This window comes from Echiichthys vipera (genome assembly GCF_963691815.1).
Source record: "Echiichthys vipera genome assembly, chromosome: 15".
Taxonomy (NCBI): Eukaryota; Metazoa; Chordata; class Actinopteri; order Perciformes; family Trachinidae; genus Echiichthys; species Echiichthys vipera.
Window position 1 is genome coordinate 18,438,421 of NC_139840.1, and position 24,170 is coordinate 18,462,590.

Genomic DNA, 24,170 nt, shown 5'->3' on the forward strand with positions numbered 1-24,170 from the left:
CTACCCCTAGCAGTATGCATGTGTCCAACACATCTAAACTTGCTAATCAAAAGAACACCCACCCTGAGACAGACATGCAGTTTGGCGTTTTGTGATGTTACATGATACACACTTCCCCACCCCTTTGAACTGGCTTTGGCAGAGTAAGGCAACATTCATGACGGAATATAAATGTGTGTTTCATGAAAATTATTTTTCACAACAGCAAAAGACACGGGTAGATAGAAATACGGAGAGATGTATGTATGAATGAACCAAAGTGAAGTTGGTGGGTACGTCAGAGGCATGGGGCGAGTCGAGTGTGTCTCTGTAAGCCGGGGGCACCGCTGTCTCATTCAATAAGAGCCAGCTTAGGTCTTCTTGAAGACCTGCTTGCTCACAACTCCTCCAGCTCTCAGCTCCTGCAGAGAACAGAGGACAGTTTAAATAATTTAGATTTAAACTGATTCTGAGCATAATTTTGACAAATGGGTAGGACAGATCGTAAGTCCTACTGTCTTCCCTAAATCATATAATCACAGACACAAATTTAGCAACAGACTTAGCAACGGTAACTATGGTTGTAGTATAGGCACGGAGACATTAATGCACAGAATTTCAAATCATTTTGTTTACGCTGAAAGAAAGGACTCCACCTATTTCGTGTATACCCTCTAGCATCTAACTTCCAAATTATTGTCTGCCGCCAGAGGCCACTGTTGCTCCACATTCAAACCCTTTTCCAGCTCTTGGGAACTTCCAACTAATAAGTCATTCCAAGGCCGCTGATTGAAAACATCTGCTGGCATCACTTAAACCAAATAATTTGGCAGATTATTTTTTTCTTAGCTTTGATAGCAGTAATTACACAGAGGGAAATCTGATAATGCTGAGCTAATGACAATGGTAATGTGCTAGTCATTACTTTAAAAGTCTTTTCAGATGCTAATGGTTTCATTACAGGCCACACTGCACCACACTATGAATTTCACAGAGGAGATGTTTAAAATAAAAAGTTATTGCAGCTCTTGTAAGAGAAATTCAATTGGTAAAGTCGAGATGATAACACGGCAGTGGCTAATGTTGCTGGATCACTGGCGCTCTCAGTTCATGGTTACAGACAGAAATGCCTAATAAATGAGTAGCAGATAAACCTTGATCATCAAAAGTCTGTTTCCTCCCCTTAAAACAGCATCTTTAGAGGTAGCCCCTAATGCAGAAATGACACGATTTACTTGGCAAGGTTACATCCAAATCCACATGCACCTCACTCAGTATGATGTTACTACTGTTGAAGCTATTGGGCCAATGCACGAGTCACACACTAAAAATATGCACTGCACACACGGTGCTGAGAGGCATTTTGGATTTGGATTAAAGTGTCTAAATTGCATACATTAATATTCATGGCAGGAGCTGATGTTTTCTTACCAGATGAAGCTCATCTCCGTCCACCCAGTGGGTCCAGCCTCTTCCTTCAATCTCTCCCTTCTGCACACACACCAGCTTGTCTCCCTCCCAGGTGATGGTGGTCTACATGAGGTCACAGGTCAGGGAGAAAACGGAATTATAATACGTGATGCACCAGTGGAGGATGTATTCAAATGTAACAATGTGTGAGCATATGAAAATGTTTATGCTGAGCGAGAGCGTCAGTCTTCCTCCACCTCTATTAAAAAGAATTATTCAGATAAAATCCGCACATAGAGACGCATGTGACCCTTTTCTCTCAGCCACCCTCCAAACAGCTTATAGCTTATCTATAATCAGCCTATCAGCATACAAAAAAGCTTTTTCAAGGGGGACCACAGATAATCTTTGATCCTATTCAGTATTCAGAGGCACAATCTGATTAAAAGAATGTGAGTCTTGACGTATTTCTCTGCCTCTACCATTTATTTTCCTGCAGTATCCGACACCGGTCTTCATTACATCAATTCACTGTCACAAGCGTGAAAGGTGTGCGGAAAGTTTTGTAAGTAGGTGGAAAGTTTTGTATCAAATCTCACCACACCATATGTGCATTATAATCTGGAGGGGTGCCACAGAGAAAGGTTTATACACCTACAGGTTTTGCACCAATGGGGAAGGTTTAAGAGGTTTCTCAAAAATTTGAAACAGTAATGCATCATGTGTACATTAATTAAAATGCAGTAAAACCCATCTGGATACATAGGCTCCAAATGCTCACCATGCATTTCCTGTCATCCACTCCAGAAAGATCCTCCTCAAACTCCTTGCCCACATGGAACTCCATGTTGTAGTTTTTGAAGGTGCTGAGGGTTTTAATGATGATGTGGTCCCCATCGTGGGAGATGTCCTTGTCAGGCTTCAACAAGGTGGCGATTTTCCTGATGGCAACATTTACATCTGCAACAGGTCCCAAAGGAAAGTGAGGTAATGGATAAGAAACAGGAGAAGCTGGGCATTTTAGTGGACTCATACAGCTTCAGACACATACATGTATGTAGATTTAAACATTGTTAGATGGAGTAGTGCTTGTATGACACTTTTGAATCCAGTTTGTTTACTTTGAGGTGATGTGGAACATTTCTGTTGAGATCAGATTAAAAAAATGCCCAATGTTGCTGACAATATAGTCATTACATAAAAGTAACTAGAAAACAAATAGACATTTCTCTCATTTTTGTACTGATAGAATGTATGATATGAAACAAACGACTAGTGGCTGCCATCTTGCTCTTCTAAGTTTTATGAATAATAGAGGATTTCTTTTACAGGTTTACGATGCCAACATTGCTATTAAAAGCTCTAATGATGACTTAACCTTTACCAGGCTTGTCCTCCACTACCCCCTGTTACAAACTCACCAAGAGCCTTCAGGTACTCCTCGAAGTTATCACTGGAAATCATTTTCCAATATCCGTTCAAATCAACTGGCATGTTGGCTGTTGCTCTGCTGTTTTCCTTACTCTCAGTGAATGATGAACAGGTTGCTGTGGACGACTGCTTGTGCCCGAGTGCAGAACCTGCTGTCAAAAGCCTCAATTTGAACCAAATTCAATTTAATCCGATTACCTCCCACTTCCCTCCCTCTGTCAAATCCACATAACCCCTCACTCCTCCCCACGCTTTCACACATATTGTATGCGGGGAACATGCAGTATGCATACATAATGTGAAACAGCTCTATGTTGGAGAGTGCTTACTCCGCTTATATGGGATTAGGATGAAAACACTTCCTTTATTAAGTGACACAGGCACATTTAGATGAAGTTCCACGTGTGGCAGATTTGCCCTGGTTCGGTTGTGTAAGATGAGTCTGTTTTAATCATGTTTTAATCATAATGCAGGGCCTTCAATAAGCAGCCTAATCAAGTAAAATCACACAATAATCTATCAAAACACTGATCAGCTTGTGAAGGTGGCTGTGTGGAGCACACAGTGGATAATATGCACAGTACAAAAGCAGAATGAGTCGAAGCACCTGAGCTTGAAATGATCCAACTGGAACAATTAAATGCAGCATAATAGGACTGTCATATCTTTTGTTTCGCTTAAATAACTCAATTAATTTGATAATCTCTCTTTTGGACCAGCTGCAGCAAACCTACTGTCAAAATCCCTTACTGGCTGGGACACACACACACACACACACACACACACACACACACACACACACACACACACACACACACACACACACACACACACATACACACACACACACACACACACACACACACACACACACACACACACACGCCAGTCAGTATCAGTCACAGTGGTGCTTTCAGCTATTGGCTTCAGAGAGAAAACACCTACTGTAGCTGAGCAACTGTCCGGATTACTTTAAATCCTTTGGTGGAAAAAATACGGGCTTGCAGACACAGTGTGTAGATGATAATGGGGGAAATGAATAGATTCACAATGAATTGCTGTTGGGAGGCTGCTGCCGAGTACAGACACCAACAATAATCTTCACATGGGAGGGCATTTAAAACAGGATCCAGTTTAGACTTCTACAGTTAAAAACACAACCATGGTTGTTCTGGCAGCCTTGTGATCTAGATACACACTACCTACCTACCTAATATACATAATATATACCCATGGACACATATGGTGGTATTGTGAAAGGTTGGTTCTGAGTTTTAGATATAAGGCCAACAAAAAAATCCTACAGAAATAAAGGTTGCATTATTATTTATCACCAGCATTTAAAGCATTATATCACCTTGAACTACATTTAAAATTCATTCTCTTTTATGAAGTGTTTTCTTTTTTTGGCTGCTTTCTGAAAACACAATGAATTGTTTGTTAGTGTGATTCAGTTTTAAAGGTCCTCAGTTCATATTTTCTAACATATCTTAATGTTAAACGTTGAATGCCTATCTCTGTTTTGATAAAGACTGTGTAATCATCAAGGACAGAGACAAAATGACAAAAATCTCAGGATTTTATTGAAAAAAAGTTTGATCCGTTGTATTTTATAAATATATTAGTGGAGTTTGGGTTGTTGGGGGGGACCGGGGCTCATACTTTCTTAAATTCCTGGTTATGGTTATTATTTTATACATTTAAACAGCTACAAGGAAAAAAAAACAAGTGGGTACCAATATACTGATAAATATACACGATTTTATTTCAATGTATCCAACTCTGCAATGATGTGAAAAATGTAAAACTACAAAGGATGAAAACTTTCAGCAAACAAATGTTCATCTACACTGTGGCACAATGATGAGGCTCAGTATATGCAACACTCCATGTGTATGATTAAAAAGACAGCACAGCACTGTGTAGACTGTTCCTACTGATAACAAGTGACAGAATTAGGCCAATGTGTGTTTCCTTGTCGGCTGTGCAAACCCAGTGAAAGCTAACAGAGCTTCCAGTCCCTGAAGAGAAGCTGATCTAATCTGTGAAGTGGATTCACACTTCCAGGGCCCATGACAAGTCCGACTATCAGTCATCCAGACTCTTCACTGGCTGTTGTGCCTGTTTGGCGAGCGGCCTCAGCACTGTGCCCTTATTTCTCATCTCGCTGTGGTCCGTGTAGAGGTTGTGCTGGTGGATATATTCTATCACAGAGTCTGGGATCAGATATTTCACACTCTGATTCCGCCTCAGAGCCCGGCGGACCTCGGTGGCGCTCGTCTCATTCCTCACCCATTCCCTCACATGGAAAATGTTTTGACGGTGGCGAGAGAGCATGTCTGACTCGTGCACGGCTCGCTCCGGCTGAAGCCCCCCTCGACTGACACAGACGAGGCCGAAATGTCCTGTCACTTCCTCCACATGGTCGTCCAGCCACAGGCCAGGGATCTTGAAAGTGTTGAGGAAATCAGCTCCACACAGGAGCTTCAACTGGGGACAAGTTCCTGAAGGGGGAGTAAGATAAATCTTTACTAACCAGGATGTATGACCAGGTTCAAACAGTAAAACATGAAATAAACTAGATAGAAAAGTGTATCGGAAGTAAGGGGCCAGACTTACTGCTCCATATGATTCATTTTGAGAATAAAGAAAATTGCTTTGACTAATAATTCTATTTAATTATTCTGAACAAGATCCTTTATAACATTTGTTGATTGATCCTGAATTTTCTTCAGCTCATTTTACCTAAAAATAATCCATCTGTGATTGGCCTGTGCACTAAATTGTTAATATTTTTTCAAAGCAAATATGATGGCAAAGAGTGACAAAATCCTCAAATGTTTTTTTTTTATTAATGGCAACAGTCCAGTGGGAGTTTTCCAACAGCCTAGTTTACAGTCCAGCTACAAACAAACGGCAAACCCATACTGAAATAGATGACTGAACTGTCTCTTCAAAGACTGCTCATAATGTTGAGGAGCAGAATTCAAAAACTGGAGGCATTAGTGACGTGAATATTGAGGATAAAGGAAGTGAACTTTTTGAGTCTGGACCAGGCAAATGAAAAATCAGAACATTACTAAAATTGACTCACAACCCAACTTAGATATTCATGGTGCTGGAGGCTAAAACAAAACACCACCAATTACTCTGGGAGTTAAATGTTTCCATATTAAACTCAAACTGAATTGTGACTTGTGCTTTAAATGATCAAAACACCAAACAAACTTTATTATATTCCTATCCACTTCTTTTTTTTATTAAACTTGTTAATCTTTCGGCAGGTTTGTGTAATAAAGCAGTTGGGCCCAAACAAATATCCATGTAAGTGATTTTTAGACCATAGATAATCTAGGAAAATGTTCCTGAATACTGATTGGCTAGGTTCCAGTTATACAACCATCCAACCATCATGTTCGCACACACACACACGTATGCTATAGCTTTGTATTTGTGAGTTTGTCCGCAACTATTCAAAGTATTAACCCTAACCCTAATACTCTTTAACTACTATTAAGAGCCACAGAGCACCATTAAGCTTTGTACTACTACTTTGCATGTGTTAAGCACAGGCCCATTATGTGGGATTGATGCAAATCCTTAACCCTAACTCTGATAGAGGGCTTGTTAAAGTGTGCGTTTTGTACACTGGAAAAATACCATTATTATGTAGGCTACAGCCACACTAGCGGATCTATGAGGCTGTACTTCAGCACTTGGTCACAATTACAATGACAACAGGCTGATGTTCAGCAGGAATAATGTATACCATGTTTACCATCTTATTTTACCATGTCATCATGCTAGCATTGTTTAATAAGCAGTGAACACAAAGTGCAGCTGAGGCGTATGTCTCTTTTGTTATTAGTTTTGTAGGTATTTAATTATAATGACAAGAACTGGACAAACTTTGACCTGCTGGTGGAGCTAAAGAAAAAGTCAGGGGCTCACCAAAGGAAGGACTCATTCTCAGGACCCAGTTGTTCAAAAATTTAATCTGGATCAAAATGATTCAGATTCTTAATCAGGATCAGCTAATCCATTTTACTTTGGTGCCATTTTTTCAAAGCAACATTGGGTTGGATCGCCCTGATCCAGATAACGAGTGCTCTAAGTGGGACTACATATCACACAACAGGATCCTGGCTATGTAAAGAGCAACAGGTAGACTCACCAGTGTGAGGTCAGTGTTTGTATTTGAAGAGACAGGAAACAGTATAGGGCGTGCAGCTGTAGAAACTACGTTATTGTAATTCATATAAAGTGATAAATGAATGTTTAAAAAGGCCTAGAGCCTTCAGCTGTTCTGTAATCTGTTGCTGGAAATCTCTCCCACAAGACCTTCACAATATTACCTCTCTCCACCTTCCCATCCCATTTTAAAACCCCAGTCAATGTTTAAAACACACCTTTTTAAATTGCCATATTCTGTCTGATTCTGTCTCTAATGACAACCACACTTAGTTTTGCACTGTAAAAGATTTTATATCTAATGCATCAGATTACCTTTAAACAACAGGGCCCTGGGTATCCTTAATATCTGTAAGTTCATGGCAAATCATCAAGTAGTTGTGGGATATTTCCTTTTTTTATTATTTATATTTGGAACAAAATGGTGGACTGACCAACCAACATTGCCACCCTAAAATGAGAGAAATTCACAGCCAATGCCTATGAAAAGGCTGCAAACAGTCAGAGGTCAAAGGGTTTAAGAGCTGTGGCAATTTTGAGCAGTGCGTGACGCCAAGGGTATCGCTTCTGCTCTTCCCATCGGGAAACAATGGCACAGCCAGTGCTGAGCGGTTTTAACGCTGATCATGTGTGGGCGGCTTAAGAGGTTCTTACTTGGGAGGGTAGAGGTGTTCCTACTAAAGTCGTTATGCGTTCCTGTTCCTGTGCTCTGCTCATACTCCTTGCGAATACGCCCATAATGATACCTGCCCAACAGACAAAGAATTGAGAATTTATTTATCCGATTTCAGAAATGGTAATACACAGTTTTTTTTCCTTATTCTGATTTTGAGTATTTCACCCTTCTGTTGTTACCAGCAGCTGGTTGTGTATTAATATATTATTTGCTTTACTGTGTTCATGCATGTTCACAGGCAACATTTATGTTTCAATTTAAACATCAAACTGAAATGAAAAAGAAAAAGAGAAATACTGACGAGTCACAAAGGAACTTGGGAAGAAGAAAAACGGTTTTCAAGTAAAGCTTTTAAAAGGTGTTCTAGTACATTTGTGTGTGTGTGCCAGGATTGTAGAGTGAGTGGACTTGTGACGTGGCTCGGTCACAGCCTCTGGACAACAACAGGCCATTTCATGCCTTGGTCAGCACCCGTGTTGCACAAACACTCATGAGGGGATTTGTGACATACAGTAAGTATGGCCAATAATACGGGGTGAGGTACAATTTTTACATTACATCATTGATTCCCTTGGGCCAAACTCTTGATAAGACCCAGCTGCAATTACATTTCGGCACAATACATTGAAATATGGAAGGGGAGAATACTCATAGATATGCCTGCCTCTCTTCACCCATATTCATGTCTCAGACAGCCTTTTGCAACTACACCAGTTCCAATCTGTCAGTGAATTTAACAGCAGGAGCCCCTGTTTTCACCTCATGAAAAACACAGACCTGAACCTGGCAACACACTGTTACATGAGCAATTGAAGTTGGCAAGAAGCAGGACAGGCAGAGGAGCAGCAAAGGAGAGCACATCCCTGCGAACTCTGCTGGTGCTGTGGTAAAACTAGGACATGTCAGCATTCTCAGCAAAGAATAAAATATTTATGTTATATCCCGTCAAAAATGAAGAAGTATATACAGTAACAGCTACTGAGTGGAAGATTAAACTGGGAACAAGATGTGCTCTGTTCTGCCAACACAGGAGAAAAAACTGAAGGCCCTGTAAGGCCCTGTTTATACTTGGTTTTAAATATGTTTAGTCTGAACACATCTAGACAGCGGAGATCAGTCGCCGTTCACACCTGTGTCTTTCATGTGCCTCCAACTGACCACTTGTTGTTCAGATCTCATTAATGCATTCATCACTTTGATAGAAGGTCAAAGGGCCCCTCACACAGTTATTACATCCGCACTCTAGCCAGTCACATTAGTGGTTGTGTCAGTACAGTTGGAAATACTCTGTGAAAAATGGGAAAGTCAAAGTACATTACGACTCTGTCGCCAAAACAACCACCCTTCATTGATGACATATTTTCCTGTTATTTCCTTATCGGAGCTGCATCAGGACGCTTTAGCAATTTACACTAAAAAAGTTGTTTGTTTGATTGGATCACAATGAGTCTTGGTGAAAACCAAGTGTAAATACGATCTGAGGTTACAGTGGTTACAGTCTTGAAACCCATTGTCTACCTGTCTGAGGGCAGATAAGTCTCTGGGGACAGCACTAGGATGGCAAAGGCATGACCTGCCCTACTTTTACCTCTGATTGGCTCGTACGTGTCACTTTTGTTGGTTGGATCGGTTAGGTTTAGGCATGAGGACCGGGATTGGCAAGAATATCAGGGTAAGCCAATTAAAGATAGAGTAGGAAAAAAGATGCAGAATAGTGAGGGTTGTGCCTTCTCCATGCTAGGAAAGAAAATAACGCCTGGAGGCAATGGCTAATATTTTGGGCTTCCCAGTGTAGTTAGTGGGTATCCGTGCCAAGACTTCCTCTTCCGAGCGGCAGCCATTGCTTACGGTCCAATTAATAAATTAAGACATGAGAATGGCATTACAATTGGGAGATCTATAAACAGATATCTACATCTGAATGCAGATTTATAATGAAGATTCTGCTTTCACATGTAGAATCTGTTAATAGAGATTATGGTGGTCACAATACTTTGAATAGCTGCAGACAGAATGTACTCTAACAACGACCAAAGGCTGACCTTATCCTAGTTTCTTGCATGTTCTTGCATGGAAACCTTCTTTAGTTTTCTAATTTTGCAATAAACTTGTTTTATACCTCATGGTGACCACAGTCTCCGTCCAGTCTGGCTGCTGGCTCTCCCATTCATCAACCGTGACCCAGTTGGAGCTCTGGAGCGCCAGCTTTGCCATAGCAATGCGGTGCTCAGCCAGAACCAGGCCTTGCTTTCCATAGCCGTCACTCACCGGAGACACAATGCCACCCACCACCTGGTACTGGCCTGAGGGGAGAGAAGAAGATTAATACAGTTTTTCTGGGTCATGACAGCAGATACAGAAATGGAATATAAATCAGTAGATAAAGTAATCTCAGAGATACTGATGTTAATATTACTAGTGCTCCAGAGCTCACATTTGAACACAATTGATCTTTTTAAAACAGGGTGATGAAAGTGATGAAGTGCCAGCCTATATCATTACTTTAAGCTTCTACTGTGTAGTCAATTTGAAGTGTTCAGAAACTGCTTTAAACAACGAGTTAGTTCGTTGTAAAATTAAAATGTTAATAGGGGAATACTGAAGCATGTTGGGTTTACTCTAGTGTTTAAAAAAAATAAAAAACTTCCAAACACATATTTGAAACTACAGCACAAACAATAAACAATAAAACAACAAAGTCATCTTCTGATGGTTAACCTTTAACTAGTCAGCTTCTGTCTTATAGGTGAGGGGACAAAGGGCATCTGTAAGAGCATTACTTATGTTCCTGCCCACTGAAATGCTGCACTGTACAAAGGTTCCTAAAGCATCTTACTGACTGAGAGAGCTGACTCAGGACCAGTACAATGATGTCGTTGCGACCATGTGACCGGTCCAGTGCAGAGCAGCTTTGGGGGGTAGCTGGGCATAAGTTTATATAAAGGAGGCTGTGTCTGCAGACGTGATTGTAACATGGGCTACATGACGTGGCAGCACATGACATACAGCCTAGCAAGGGTGACAGAGAAAAGAACAACAAGTAGCGCAACATATGTCTCCGTCGCATTTTGTACAATTATAAACGATTAGCAAAATAACTTTGATTGCTTCTTCTCGTGGGGTGTTTAAAGCAGCATTAATTGATATTTTGACCACTAGGCGGCGGAAGGGCTACACAACAAGCTGAAAAACACAAGCCAGTTAATCATGTCTGTTGAGGAAAGCATCCTCTTAACAGAAAAGAAAACGCAAATTCAGTGTTTGTCTTTAACGGAGATTTATTGTAAATAGGGATCCCCCAACTTGGCAGGCTGAATGGCGTTCAGATGAAGGTCCCGCTACATGGCAGATTTCCTTGAACACAGTGTTTTGTGCGTCTAGTGAGTCTGTTTCCACTCCTTTCTTCTAGTAATCAGGAGTTCCTGATAGCATTAGTTAGGAAGCTGAAGGTTGAACTCCACAGAAAGCACAAGAGTAAGGTCTTATGCTGTATAGGCCTAATAAAAATGGAAATCATTTTTTTAACTGCCAAACATGTCTTATAAAATTGTTTTGTTGAATGTGCTGGCTACTTTCAGGAAGCACAGAGCAACATCAGCATTCATTTAGAGGGTGTTTATGGCAAGCTCATTCTCCTTTGAGCTTTGGGATTCAACTCCTGAGAAAAATCTCTGCATCTTTATCTTACTATCCGCTACACTTTCTTCTCCAGCTAGTCTCTAACTTTGTAGGTGTATAATTAGTGCTGGACAGATCAGAGACCTTCAGATCGTTTATTACGGCTTGTTTGCTAGAAAATCTGCCTGCTCCTGATGGAAACGAGGCTGATGAAACTGCGGAGACTGAACCAAACAGTAAATTTGTAGACCATAAAAGGAAGAAAAATGAGCAAGAGTCTAAAAATCTCTGTAAAGCTGCAGAGTCGGATCATAATTCTCCATAGGTTTATCACTGTGAGCAACCTCTTTCACAAAACACAGTCATTGTTCGTATAAATAATATTAATTGGTGGAACTTTAAAGGAGCTTTGACCTGAAGGTTATCTAGAAAGTGAAATAATGTACACAAACAATTATCAGACACAGTGTCTGTGATGTCGGGCTCAGACCTGTGCTGTGCATGTGGTCTCTGGCCAGCTCAAACAGCCTCATGTGCTGGTTGGTGATGGGATTAAAGGAGCCGCAGGCTAGCAACACTAGTGGAACACGGCAGGTGGCCATCTCGGTTTACCCCCTCACACCACTGTCGAAGAGTCTTGGAGAAAGCAGAAGAAAGAATTATTAATCATTATCTGCAAAGGTGAGAGGAGTGAAGGAATCTAGCATGAGGAAGTGTCCTCCTCTAGACCATTCTTCAGGATACTCTGCAGAAAGACTTTATTTATTTATTAGTTTATTTATTTGTTCATTTCAGGCATGTCAGTTAGATCAAGTCATTTTGTACTGTTAAGTAGTTGAAGTGCTGTAACATTTTGCAGAGGTTCACCTTAGTTTCATTTACCTCAACGACCTATTTATCATTTGATGGGTGTTTTTAATCCCAAAGCCCCTTACAATGTATGAGTACAACGTTAGTATAGGTGGCCCCAGTGAGCAACTCATAGCGTAGCCATTCTCTGCCCATTTATCATTGGGACACACAAAGCAGTTATAACCAGCGGTGAGAATGAATGTGGCTGTTTTTGCTGGAGTCAGACACTAGAGGAGTGGAACAACTGCAGCGGCATTTTGTGTTAATGTGTACATGAATGTGTAGAAAGCCTCAAGGGAAATTAACACCACCTCCTGTCCACACATTGGTTGGAAAGATGGTTTATTTCAGCCAACATCTCTGGCGGGTATCTAGCCATCATTTGAGGGACTTATTAAACTTTAAACATGGAATTTGTTAGTTAACTTTGACACCGTATAATGCTTTAAAACTTCTTTTGTGACCACTAGATATACTTTTCGCATAATAAAGGGCGGTTATGTTAACACCAGATTGTATTTTTCTTCTAAATATTTGTTGTTTGTTTATGTTCTGGATTAACATTACCCTTGTTTTACAACAATTGGATTTTACGTCCTGTTTATGTCTTGTGTTATAGTGTCCAATTGTTTTAGTTATATTTAATTTTTTACTTAGTGCTCCTTGTTTCAAAAGGGCTATACCAAGAAAATGATTATCTTTTTTATTTATTGACTAAGCCAAGGATTTTTAATTGATTTTGCACTGGGACTATTGGTCTTCTGCTGTATGCAACTGATGGTTTGAAATAAGGCAAGCAATAAACAGCCTGCTTTGAGAAAAAACAACTTTAGGTTTGTGGGTCATTCTAGAAATGTTATGTCCCTCACATGAAATTTTAAATAATCTATGAACAATATACTAAACACTGCAGTTGTTGTGTAAATTACACTTGTCCTGAGACTTAATCTAAATATATTTGGAGAAAGAAATATTCCAAAATATTATTCAAAACTCTTTAGCTCCAACTACAGTGCACATTTCTCTTGTCCCACCTTCTAGATGACCAAATTGAATGCGAAATACAACAGTTGAAACACATTTTAAATATCCTTTTTTGGTACGATTTTGTTTATATATGTCTCTTATAATTGTTAAAAAATGAAATCATAGAAATATTCCAAATAATAGTAATTTTGCAGTGTATTAAATATATTACTTGTATTTTACAGAATATATACTGTATATATATATATATATATATATATATATATATATATATATATTACTTTTATTTCCACCAGGTAGAGTTAATAAACACTAAGCTTACTTTACTCAATGACAAAGGGATTTGTGTGTGTGTGTGTGTGTGTGTGTGTGTGTGTGTGTGTGTGTGTAGATACATATATATTATCCCTTTAGTTTCCTGAGTATTGGTAAAAGGGTTTTGCAAAGCATAGCAGACAACAAATAAATCATCATTCATAAAAGTCATGCCTTTGATACCTGAGCTGGACGAATCAAACTATTTAGTGGTATATCACCTGTTATTCTTCAATATTTATAACAGAAAACAGTCAAATAAAAGGCCAACACATCACAATTATGGATGCCTAAATTCTCTTGGAATGACCCATGTATGTTTAAACCTTGGTGACAACAAAACAAACTGACAATAATGAATTGCATATTATGAATTCAGTTTGACGCCAGTTTTAGATGTAAAAACGATGATGTCCTGTGGTTTTTGGCAGACGTTACAGTGACATTTTAGAGGGAAACCAACAAATTCCAGCACAGTGCAGTCAACGTAGCCTTGACATTGAATTTGCAGCGAACACTTATCCAAACGGACCAAACTACAAAGCGACAAACACACATATGTGAACGAAATGAAACTAAGAAGTAGTACGTTCAAAACAACCGTATTACAAAAACACAAAGTTTAAAGGTAGGAATAATAATACAACATTAGTTTACCTTCTTTTTCACATTAACATTGGATGAGTGTGTTACACTTTTCCCAGTCCCCCGTTCTGACGAGCTGTTGCTCGATGGTTCCGCGGAGAAAAAAAATCTGTCTGAAGCGCGACCCCTGGTGGAGGGAGATGATTCTTAGCTCTCCATGGTGCTGAAATACACTAGTGCACAACATGCAAAGCATTTTAATTACACACAGTAAAGATGCCAAACATTGTTACTTGTTTGCGACCACGGTTACACAGTGAAATAGTGTACAGCGTTTTGTTTCTTGTGCCCCTGCGGATGAAGATAATGTCTTCCCAGAAGAAGCCTACTATAATCATAACCTGACATTTCTAGCAGTGCAGCATCAGACACCTACGGCTCCTGGTAACCTTTCATTTCATTGTTGTTAACGGCTTGTCAGATGGAAAGGAGAAGCTTTGTCGAACACTACAGTAATTGACTGACTATGGCTGTACAGCAAATGGCTTTTCCAATAACTCTGTTTTGTCGCAGGGGGGCAAGAATAACATTGCAAAGGTTCAAGTAAGTGCTATGACATTTCACAGAGCCATTGGTATATAACCTACCACTAGAAAATACCATAAAGTCAACAAAGACAGTTGCAACAATTACCTGTGGAGAGATGTTAAAAAGGCCTTTAACATTTCAAGTAAGTGCGTTAGGGCATTCCTTACACAATATTTTATATTTCTGGGGTAAAGCATGTTATGGACTTTGACTGCTCGGTGTGTATGAGTTAAAATGTCTATCATCCCAACTCCCTTCATACCAGCAGAGATTAGGCTGTCTTACCCAATAATCTGTGATACCACACCAGAGTAAGTGTAGACAGCTCCCAGATCCATTTTCTGGAGATAGGGGGGAACATTTTTTGGTTTTGGGTTGTTTTGAGGGATAAAAAATGTAACTTTGATGTTAATTTTGAGTTGAACTATGAGACTGACATGACAACCAGGTGTGTCCTGATAGTATCGTACACATTTACTGCCTGGATTATCCAGTATATCAGGGTTAACGTTTGTAAAGTATGTGCTGTTTAAAAGTTCTGGCAAAATTAGCAAAAATAACATGAACAATTTAGCACTCGTAAAACCATTGAGTCATTCATTAGTCATAAACATCTTGGACTTGCTACAGAATATAGATGCTGGAATAAGTTGAAAATCAAAAAAAGGCAACCAGTCTGCTCCTCAAGAGCTTGTGTGAAATGTTGAGAGTAAAATTTGTCAAATACAAAACAGGCAATACTTCAGTGATGCCAAAGTGAATTTCTCCTTCTATCCCCTGTCCTGAATGATTGCTGAGCTGAAGGCTTGGTAGAAGGACAATCTGCTCATTACACCATCTTTCCCTCGTCACTGCTCTGCTGTAACTTAACTGGCACTATCCATGGTAACAGCCAATTGGGAATTTGTGTGTGTGTGTGTGTGTGTGTGTGTGTGTGTGTGTGTGTGTGGGTACGTGACTGTGGGCACAAGTAAATGTGGTCCTGCATGTGTTTGCCTGCATGTATGTGTGTGTCTGTTCTATCTTTGTTATCCTCTTAACTCACTTGAGGTCTGCCCTCTCTTTCTCGCTCTCTAATCCCCAGAACACACACACACACACACACACCCACACCCGACAGACGGAGTAGCAAGGGGGAATAATTGAAGAACATACGCCTGTTAGAGAAACCACTGATTTTGCCACAGGGTGAAAACTGACTCAAATCTGTGAGGGGGAGTATAGCTGTTCTGTTTGGGCTCTTGTTAGGAGGATACAGCTTGAAAAAACATTATACTGTACCAGCTGCTTCATTTGATTATGAAAGCAATACCACTGTAAGATAATGAAAATAAGTGAAGTTTATGTTACTCCTTAATTAATATATATAGTAGATTTCTAGCCTATAATGAAACTATTGGAGGGTAACAGCCAACACACTGACTCATGGATGCGCATGGTTTGCTGACTAATCCTATTACCTAATTGGCCAGGAGGTGGACAGCAGCAATGTGTGGCACCTGATTTAAGATCAAATGTTATCTTATATCATATGATAATGAGAAAATGCCAGAACAGAACACCAGAACATGAACGGATTAGATAGTGCTATTAGTTATGCAGACTTTGATCTAAGTGGGTAATTTTACCTCTTCAGGCAGTGGTAGTAGGAGTAGCAGACATTGCTTTTATTTTGAAGGTGATAAGATAAGATAAGATAAGATAAGATAAGATAAGATATTCCTTTATTAGTCCCACAAAGGGTAAATTTACATATCACAGCAGCAAAGTGGATAGCAAAAATAAAAGAAACATCAATAAGAAACAATAAATTCTTTATAAATATAGATAATATGAACAATATAAACACAGGGAAGTCAAAAATACAAGAATAACAGGATCATTTTATACAGTATTTTTGAATGTGTATTACTATTCCTATTGCACATTGTGATTGAAATTCACCTGAGCTAAGTATTTCACACTGAAGTGAACCCAACACTGATTTAGAAGCTGTGTGCTCATGGTATGTGACCCATAATAACTCAGTCATCGCTTCACTTTCTGGGATTGTGGTAAGCTTCTGGTGTCCTAACTCCCCATGGCTTGGCTCATTAAATTCACTGAATACATGTAGCTGCATTCCTGCAGAAGAATGCAGTCACTGTGCAAATTCACGCGTACAGCTGCCCTTTCCCGGGGTGTCAAAATCAACCCCTTCCCTTCACATTCACACTCATCTCAGACTCAGACAGATCCCCTCCCTATATTCCCTCCTCTCCATCACTTGCTCCTTCCCTCTCTCATTAACAGCTTTGTCAAGTTTGTCAAATAAAGCCACATTTTGCAGGAAAGGGACGTTTTTATTCTTCAAAATAAATGTACACAATTGACATGATTGGAGGGGAGTCTCTTTCTGGAGTGGCCATAATAATTAGGAGTGTTTTAGAAAAATAATATATTTTCACGACATATACATGCAGCCTTTATTTCATACCCTTATGTCATTATTTAACATTAACATTTGCTTTATTTTGAAACATAAAAACAGGACTCTCAGTGTTATTGACGCTATTCAAACGTCAGCTTCTCTCTCTCTCTCTCTCTCTCTCTCTTTGCTTACACTATTAGTGACTGTCTCTCTACCTTTCGGCTGTCCCTCGAGCACCCGACCAGTTGAAAGCATCCTCGCGCTTGGTAGGTGATCCAGGATTTCGGGAAGAGGAGCGGACGGGGAGACATCGTCACCCACACTTGCTCGACAACCATGCAGATATCCGGGGTCCCTTTTTTGCTGTTTTGCCTCATTTGGGGCCACCCCTGCGCTCTCGGCGGAAAAGGTAGGAACATGAAACATAAGGAGATGGAAACAAATGAATTTGACTTCGAAATGTTTGGCTGCTTTCTCGCGTTTGAGTTTGACAAGTTGGCAAGGAGAGCAGCGACTCGCCCGTCCAAACAACTTCGTCGCCATATAAGTATTTTTTTCTGTCTGTAGTTAAATGACGCTGAATAATTAGTGGCTTAATGTGTTTTTTTTTTTCTTGTGAGTAACTTAAAGTTGCACGTAATGGCGGACAGGGCAATTAATGGGACAAGTGTTCAGTTTGGTGGGAAGTTGCAGCTTTGTTACAACACTGTAACGTTCGGTACGTAAGTCACGTTACTGTGATACGCTGCAGGGATTAATGAGACAAAAAGATGGGCAAATAACAGCGTTAAACCAGGGCACAAAATCAGCACCACCCACCAGCCAAATGCTAAAACATGCAAGTGGCTGGTGCACTTGCTTCACTTACCATTTCAACATTCACTAGCTTCTTTTGCACCCTGCTTTAAACTTTAAAATGACAGAAAATAGGCGAGTAAATATCACCCATTCTGATTTCATGAAACTCAAGGAAGCCTCTTGTTTTGTCCTCAAATTATGAAATGTATACATAACATAAGAAGCAACAAGAAACAGCAAAAAGTGAAAAAACTTAAATCGGGGAATTTAGAACATAAATAGGATATTTGTCTTCAACACATATCAATAAACAGAGATATGCACAAACAGATCTAAGCAGGGCACAATCTTCATGTATGCACTCATAACACCCAGAACAGTGTCAGCGAGGCACTTCTCCATTTAAGAGTCCTGTGTCTCTGTCCGGATGGTAGTGTGACGGCTCTTGAGGTTCATATTTGATAGACTGGTTGTAGGGCGGCGGGATATGGAGAAAATCAAATGTCAGATATTTCTAACCACAATACCTCAACATCGATATTGCAACGATACATGTAGGCCGGGATGCAGCTCACGGTTATTTTCATGTGTCGATGAATCTGTCGTATCATCAGTAATGCGAATCTAATGACTAAGTGGGTAAAAGGCAAATAATAGAAGAGCTAGAACAGTCTGGTAAGTTAAGAAAGTTACATCACTTTACTATTATGCAGCCTTTAAAACCAGTCTACACTTATGTCATATTATGATATCAAAAATCTATGACGATATTTAGTCTCATATCACAATATCAATAATAATACAGATATATTGCTCATTGCCCAGGCCTAACTGGATGTGGGAAGGATGGTGATTTTGGAAGTAAAGTGTGATGGGTTGGATTATGCTTTTGTAAAGGAACACGTTAACAGACAGTTAACAGACAGTTCTGTGAGTTTGCGTGTGACATGGAGTGTTTGCTGGGATCGTTTACGGCTGTCAGTGGACATAATGAGTCTGAGATATTTGATGCTGATGACTTATTCTTCTTGCTGTGGGATGGAGGCAGGGTTCAGTCCAGTGTGTGGTATGTTTGTGATGTGCTTATGACCAGTTCTTTTTTCTTGTCCATGTTCAAATTTTGACTAATTTCATCTCTGACGATAGGCATGAGTCACCTCAGTTTCACTTGCTTGATGTAGGAATTCAAATAGTAGCACATACGCCTCAGTGTTTATCACCCTTTAAGGTCGCTGGGTAACAACTCTTCATTTAACACAGTATGCCTTGGAGTCAACCTTACATGCCACAGCTGCTTTTGAAAAGATTAACACTATAAACATGACATTTATTGAGGGCATCACCGGTCATGTGGCTGGTCATGATTGGCTGGTTGGCCAGTGATTTCTAACTATGATAATCGATTAGAGCTCGGGGAGGGCAGCCACGGTCAGGGAGGTGTATTCAATCACACCCTTCTTCTGTGATAGTGTCACATCTCTCTCTCTCTCTCTCTCACACACGCATGCACACACAGACACACACCGCGTCGACTGGTGTTGCGTATGAAGGGCAGTGGCGGTACACAGTGGTATTAATTGGGTCTCTGGTGTGAGAGTGCTGGGCTGACTGGCTGTCTGCGCTCAACCAAACATTATCATTATTTTTGCTGTTTATAAAAACCTCCGTATGGCTTGGAGGCAGAGGGACAGCTAACAAGGTTTTTATATATATATTGATATTATATGCTGCATATACTGTATGTGGATATATATTTTTCAATTGCAGATAATTTGAGAGCAGGGCAGTCAATATATAATGCTGATATCATGTTGTTTTTTTTCAACAATTTAATGCTGCCAAAAGAGGCACAAAATTGCTGAACTTAAAGGGGCTCTACTCAAAATACAGAAAAACTCAGATTACAACACACACACAGTGACTTCATTCTCTGCTCATGACGCCATTACTCCACTATATCTGTACATAGCAAATATTTGTTTGCTGCTTAATATTAATGCTCTGAATATTGGTTTAAGTGCCTTTTAATTGAACATTTATTTAAAACCGTTGTTTTCTGCATTGTCTCTGGTTAATTGTGGGCTCCAAAACTTAAAAGTTACACCTGCATGCCATCCCACAACCATCTTAACCAACAACTCTGATAAATATTTTACTCATTTGGAGTAGGAGTGAGGACTTGGGATGCCCTTTCAATTTTTTTTCAAGCCCTGTAAGCTAGTTTATCTGGTTGAAGGTAGTTGCTATTGTGACTCTGACGTCTGCTTGTAGAATGGCAAAGTTGACATGGGGGGGAGCCACACTGACGAGGCTGCCTGCAGATGTTTTTTGTTAATCGGCCTTGTGAACGCAGGCAACGGCCAATCCTGATTATGTCAAAATGGCATTATTCGGCCAGATTAACTGATCTATCACTACTATGCAATGTACAGGTACATTTATATTGCCTTATTTTGTTAAGCAAAGCCATTTCTTCTTAACATTTGAAAAGGAATAGACTGATGTCGCTGTGTGCTGCAAGAGAGAGACAGAGAATGAGTTTGGTATGTGTGTGTGTATGTAGATTTTGCATGTACAAGCTCAGCAGAATACAGTATATACATGAGACAAAGGCTTGCATCTGAATACCTTTACATAAGAAGTCAGGAAATAGACCAGAGCAGATGAAAGCCAAAGAACGCAGACTAAGAGGATTTGAGGGGTGCTGAAAGAGAACGAAAGGGAGAAAGAAGGATCGAAAACAAGATCAGATTTATGGGTGTCTTTTCAACAGAGCCGTCTAGCTGCATTATCCTCTCCGGAACATAAATCGTGAAAGCGGTGTGGAACGCAGAAGCATAACTCAGGTTTTCCTCTTCTGTGCAATGACTGGTGAAACAATGTCTGGCGGGAATTACTCTGTCCATCCTGTTGCTCTTTTCCTCTTCACATTCATTCATGCCCTTTCTATTGTCTTTCTTTCCTTTGCTTTCTCACTTGTGTTTTTCTCCCTGTTTCTCATCCTTTCACTGTTTGTTGAGCTGACGTCAGTCTGAGGGCAAATGTCACAGAGAGAGAGAAAGATGGAAAGAGAGTGTTTCGTCATTCTCCTACTCACTTCTTTTTGCAAGCTTGGGCAACCTTCGTTCGGATTTCCAGAGCTGTTGCTCTTTCTCTCTATACTACCCTGGATTCAATTCCAAAGTTTTATGGGCTTAAGTGAGTTGTATAAATGGGGAGGCAGTCTTCTTTCTGTCTTACTTTGCCTTTTCTCATCTGGAGGGTGTCACATCCTCACTCTATCCCCGGTACCTCTATTAAAGACACCCTCCTCAGTCCCATTTATATGCTCTCCCTTTCCTAGCCTGTCCAGATTTTCTCTTTTTTTTTCTCCCATTGTACCTTTACCCGACCTCCCTTCACCTCTAACCTTTCCTCAATGAACTATCACCAGTCTTTGTTCTGTAATGCTCACAAAGAAGAAATATGTGTTTGCTGTACTTAAAAAGTTGTGTGCATGAGTTGCATTTTCAGGCAATTGTGTTCAAAAAGAGTGAGTACCCTTGTGCTTTGTACTGGCATTTATAAGTGTGTGGAGGAACGTCAGGTCTGTGTGCGGCTGGAAGTATATGCAAATGAGGGCAGATATGCAAATTAATGTCCTAATTTGGATGTTAATTACTCAGTACGGCTAATTATAAAAGTCTGATGAGGCGTAAGGTGGAGGAGAGGAGCAAAAGGGAAGGGCTGCCATAGGATGATGTATGTGTGTTGATGAGAGAAGAGTGTTTGTTGTGGGTGTATGAGAGGGAGAAAGTGGTGTTTGTGTGGGGTTGTGGGTATGCCAGTATCACACCAGCTGGTCCAATGGCCCCGGTGGGGCTTTCTGGTCAGCACTGCTCAATATGTGGTTGATAAACATTGCATTCTCTCACTGATGCATGGACACATTCATACATTGGGACTCTCTTGTACTTTAAAGCTATCTGAGTAAACACATTTGTATTTCTCAATAAAGATGCACATATTTTCCCCTTTGCAGAGAGAGTTTGTGTCCAAGGGAGACATATTGGTAAATCAACAGCTTTACCTAACTCTTCTCTTTGTAGGCTATACAGTCCATGTTTCCAGGTCCTTTTTTCTTCCTTTTTTGGCCTTTTCAGAGAAAATTATTCTAGTTGCCATCCATATTTTTTTTTGGTACAACACACAACCATTGACTTTCTTGCGGGATTTGCAAAGTTGTTTACTGCCAGAACTGAAGTCGTCGGTGTGTTTTTTAGTGTAGTCAGTCGTTTATTACCCCCCTTGACTGAACAGCCTGAAAAATATAAGCCATGTTTGAAGACAAGTGCTCAAGTAGTGTATTTCATTCAATGACAAAAGGCCTCATATAAATACAGTATAAAAATATTCTTAACCTTGGGTTTTGTGGAAGGAAGGAAACATGAAACAAGTTATGGCAAATGGATTCTGCGGAAAAGCAGCGGCTTCCATTGATTTTCTTCATTAATAAATATATGAGGGCGGTAATGTGAGGTACTATTTAATTAGTTTCATCATCTTCTTTTAAAATCAATTTTAATTTCAAGTAGAATCTAATAACCTTTTCCCCAATGAAGCTCAATGACTCTGGTTTAAATTTAGATTTTTGGCTCTCACTGACTAAAACATATTCTTAGCCTTATATTATAAAAAATAGCCTTGGTGTTGGCATTAAGATCCGATTCAAGGGCAAATAAGGAGGAAGTTGACTGCCCCTGACATTTATATAAAGTCATGCATTAGTCAGTTCTCCTAAAATACAATGTGTCTTCAGCAGGGCTGGAGACTTACTTTTTTTAAGGAACATATGTGCTCCTAAGTTTAAAAATTCAGGAGCGCAAGAATAACTTTGAGGGCGCAGTCGTCTGGCAATGCATGTGTCCATGTGCTCCAGAATGTCTGCACCAGTCATCTGGAGTGTGCAAAGGAGCTTGTGTACAACTACTATTTTACAACTACTACAAAGGCAAAAATGCAACAAATAAAAAACAAAAATCGACATTCATGGGAGTTACAGGCTGCCGCGTCTGAAAAATGTGTGCGTGAACAGTAGGGCTGGGTCATAATTCAGTATAATGATTTATCATATTTTAGGGGAATCGCATTGTGATGAAATCCTATATTGATATCTTAGGCTACGTTCACACTGCAGGTCTTAATGCACAATTCCGATTTAATGCTCAAATCCAATTTTTTGTTTCTGTTCACATTACGTCTTTAAATGTGGCCCGTCTACAGATTGCTGTGTGAACAGCTCACGCTCCTGGAGTGACCCCCATGCGCAGTTGTTCAATAATTACATCACGCCACAACGGTGTTTACAGAAGCGTACGGCGTATTCAAAAATAGGCTCTGGTTATTTCATATAGACTTTAAATTTTGAACTACACGTTATCAAGATATGAAACTATCTATATTGAGAGAGGATTTTGGCCTTATCACCCATCCCTAGTTCACACATATCTATTTTTAGTGGCAAATGCAAATAAAATGTGTGTACTGTCGAGCCCTGGACTTCAGATAAGCATGCAAAACCACCAAATTTGAAAATGACTTGTCCTCAGAGTTCGGCTGAAAAGAACTTTGTTCGGCAGCAACGTTCAAACTGAACTGAGGCTCTGGCCCACTGCTGTGTCCCATGAGCTGGTGTCATTGAAGTGTTATCTATGGTCTCTAAGTACACATGCCTAGTACTCCTTTATTAAACAATAGACCACGGTCTGTTGTGACTCATGATAAAGCCTGAAGTTATGAAGACACGCACCACTGCACACTGTTTTAATTATAATTCCAATACAAACTTATTAGCCTGCTGTGTATTTGTAATCCTAATAAAATATGATCACATTGAAGTGTGTGTCAATTTCCAGCCAAATAAGCCACACGAACGCACGCACACGCACACGCACACGCACACGCACACGCACACGCACACGCACATGATTGAGTCATCTCCCTTTCAAGTTATCCTGTGTGGGTTTCTTTAGTCAGTCCAAAGCCTCACTATACGCTTTGAAATGGCTTTATATTAGGTTTGTCTTTAGTGCCTCTGAATTCCTCCAGTAGGAATCATGAAAGAGTCATGTAAATTCCAACATGAGATATGATTTTGGAGATGTTTTACAACCACAGGTATGCGTGAATATTGGAGAGGTAGGCTACAAAGTGAAACTACATAGTATAACATCACAGGTGCCACGGCAAGTCATGCCAAAGGGAATTCTTTTAAGTTTTCAGATACTTGTCTACAAGGCAACTCAGTGTGTGACTGAAAAACAGATCACAACAAAAGAATATCTTTTGAGG

General features: G+C 40.0%; 3 protein-coding genes across 4 annotated transcripts in view; 1 reads left to right on the top strand and 2 right to left on the bottom strand.

The window, feature by feature from the left end:
- Window positions 1-350: 350 nt before the first annotated feature.
- On the bottom strand, window positions 351-2,883 carry rbp1.1 (retinol binding protein 1, cellular, tandem duplicate 1; the record flags this gene model as incomplete). The annotated part of the gene is made up of 4 exons (XM_083928268.1): window positions 351-401; window positions 1,411-1,512; window positions 2,171-2,349; window positions 2,811-2,883. The coding sequence occupies 4 exons, from the start codon at window positions 2,881-2,883 to the stop codon at window positions 351-353; spliced, it is 405 nt and encodes a 134-aa protein (XP_083784394.1).
- Window positions 2,884-4,834: 1,951 nt separating this feature from the next.
- Window positions 4,835-14,146, bottom strand: LOC310957522 (nicotinamide/nicotinic acid mononucleotide adenylyltransferase 3-like). The gene is made up of 5 exons (XM_083928123.1): window positions 14,117-14,146; window positions 11,796-11,941; window positions 9,807-9,990; window positions 7,666-7,757; window positions 4,835-5,324 (listed from the first exon to the last, which is right to left on the bottom strand). Exons 2-5 carry the CDS (start codon window positions 11,905-11,907, stop codon window positions 4,909-4,911), a joined length of 804 nt encoding a protein of 267 aa, XP_083784249.1. The 5' UTR covers window positions 11,908-11,941; window positions 14,117-14,146; the 3' UTR covers window positions 4,835-4,908.
- A 3,216-nt stretch (window positions 14,147-17,362) lies between these two features.
- LOC310958077 (calsyntenin-2-like) overlaps window positions 17,363-24,170 on the top strand; it is a 159,191-nt gene continuing 152,383 nt past the window's right edge. Inside the window, exon 1 of one of the 2 annotated variants that reach the window (XM_083928883.1) lies at window positions 17,363-17,451. In XM_083928883.1, coding sequence (XP_083785009.1) covers window positions 17,379-17,451 — 73 coding nt within the window. In that variant the 5' untranslated portion in view covers window positions 17,363-17,378. Of the gene's footprint in view, window positions 17,452-19,442; window positions 19,540-24,170 lie in introns of those variants that run through there. The other variant, XM_083928882.1, reaches the window with a different exon arrangement.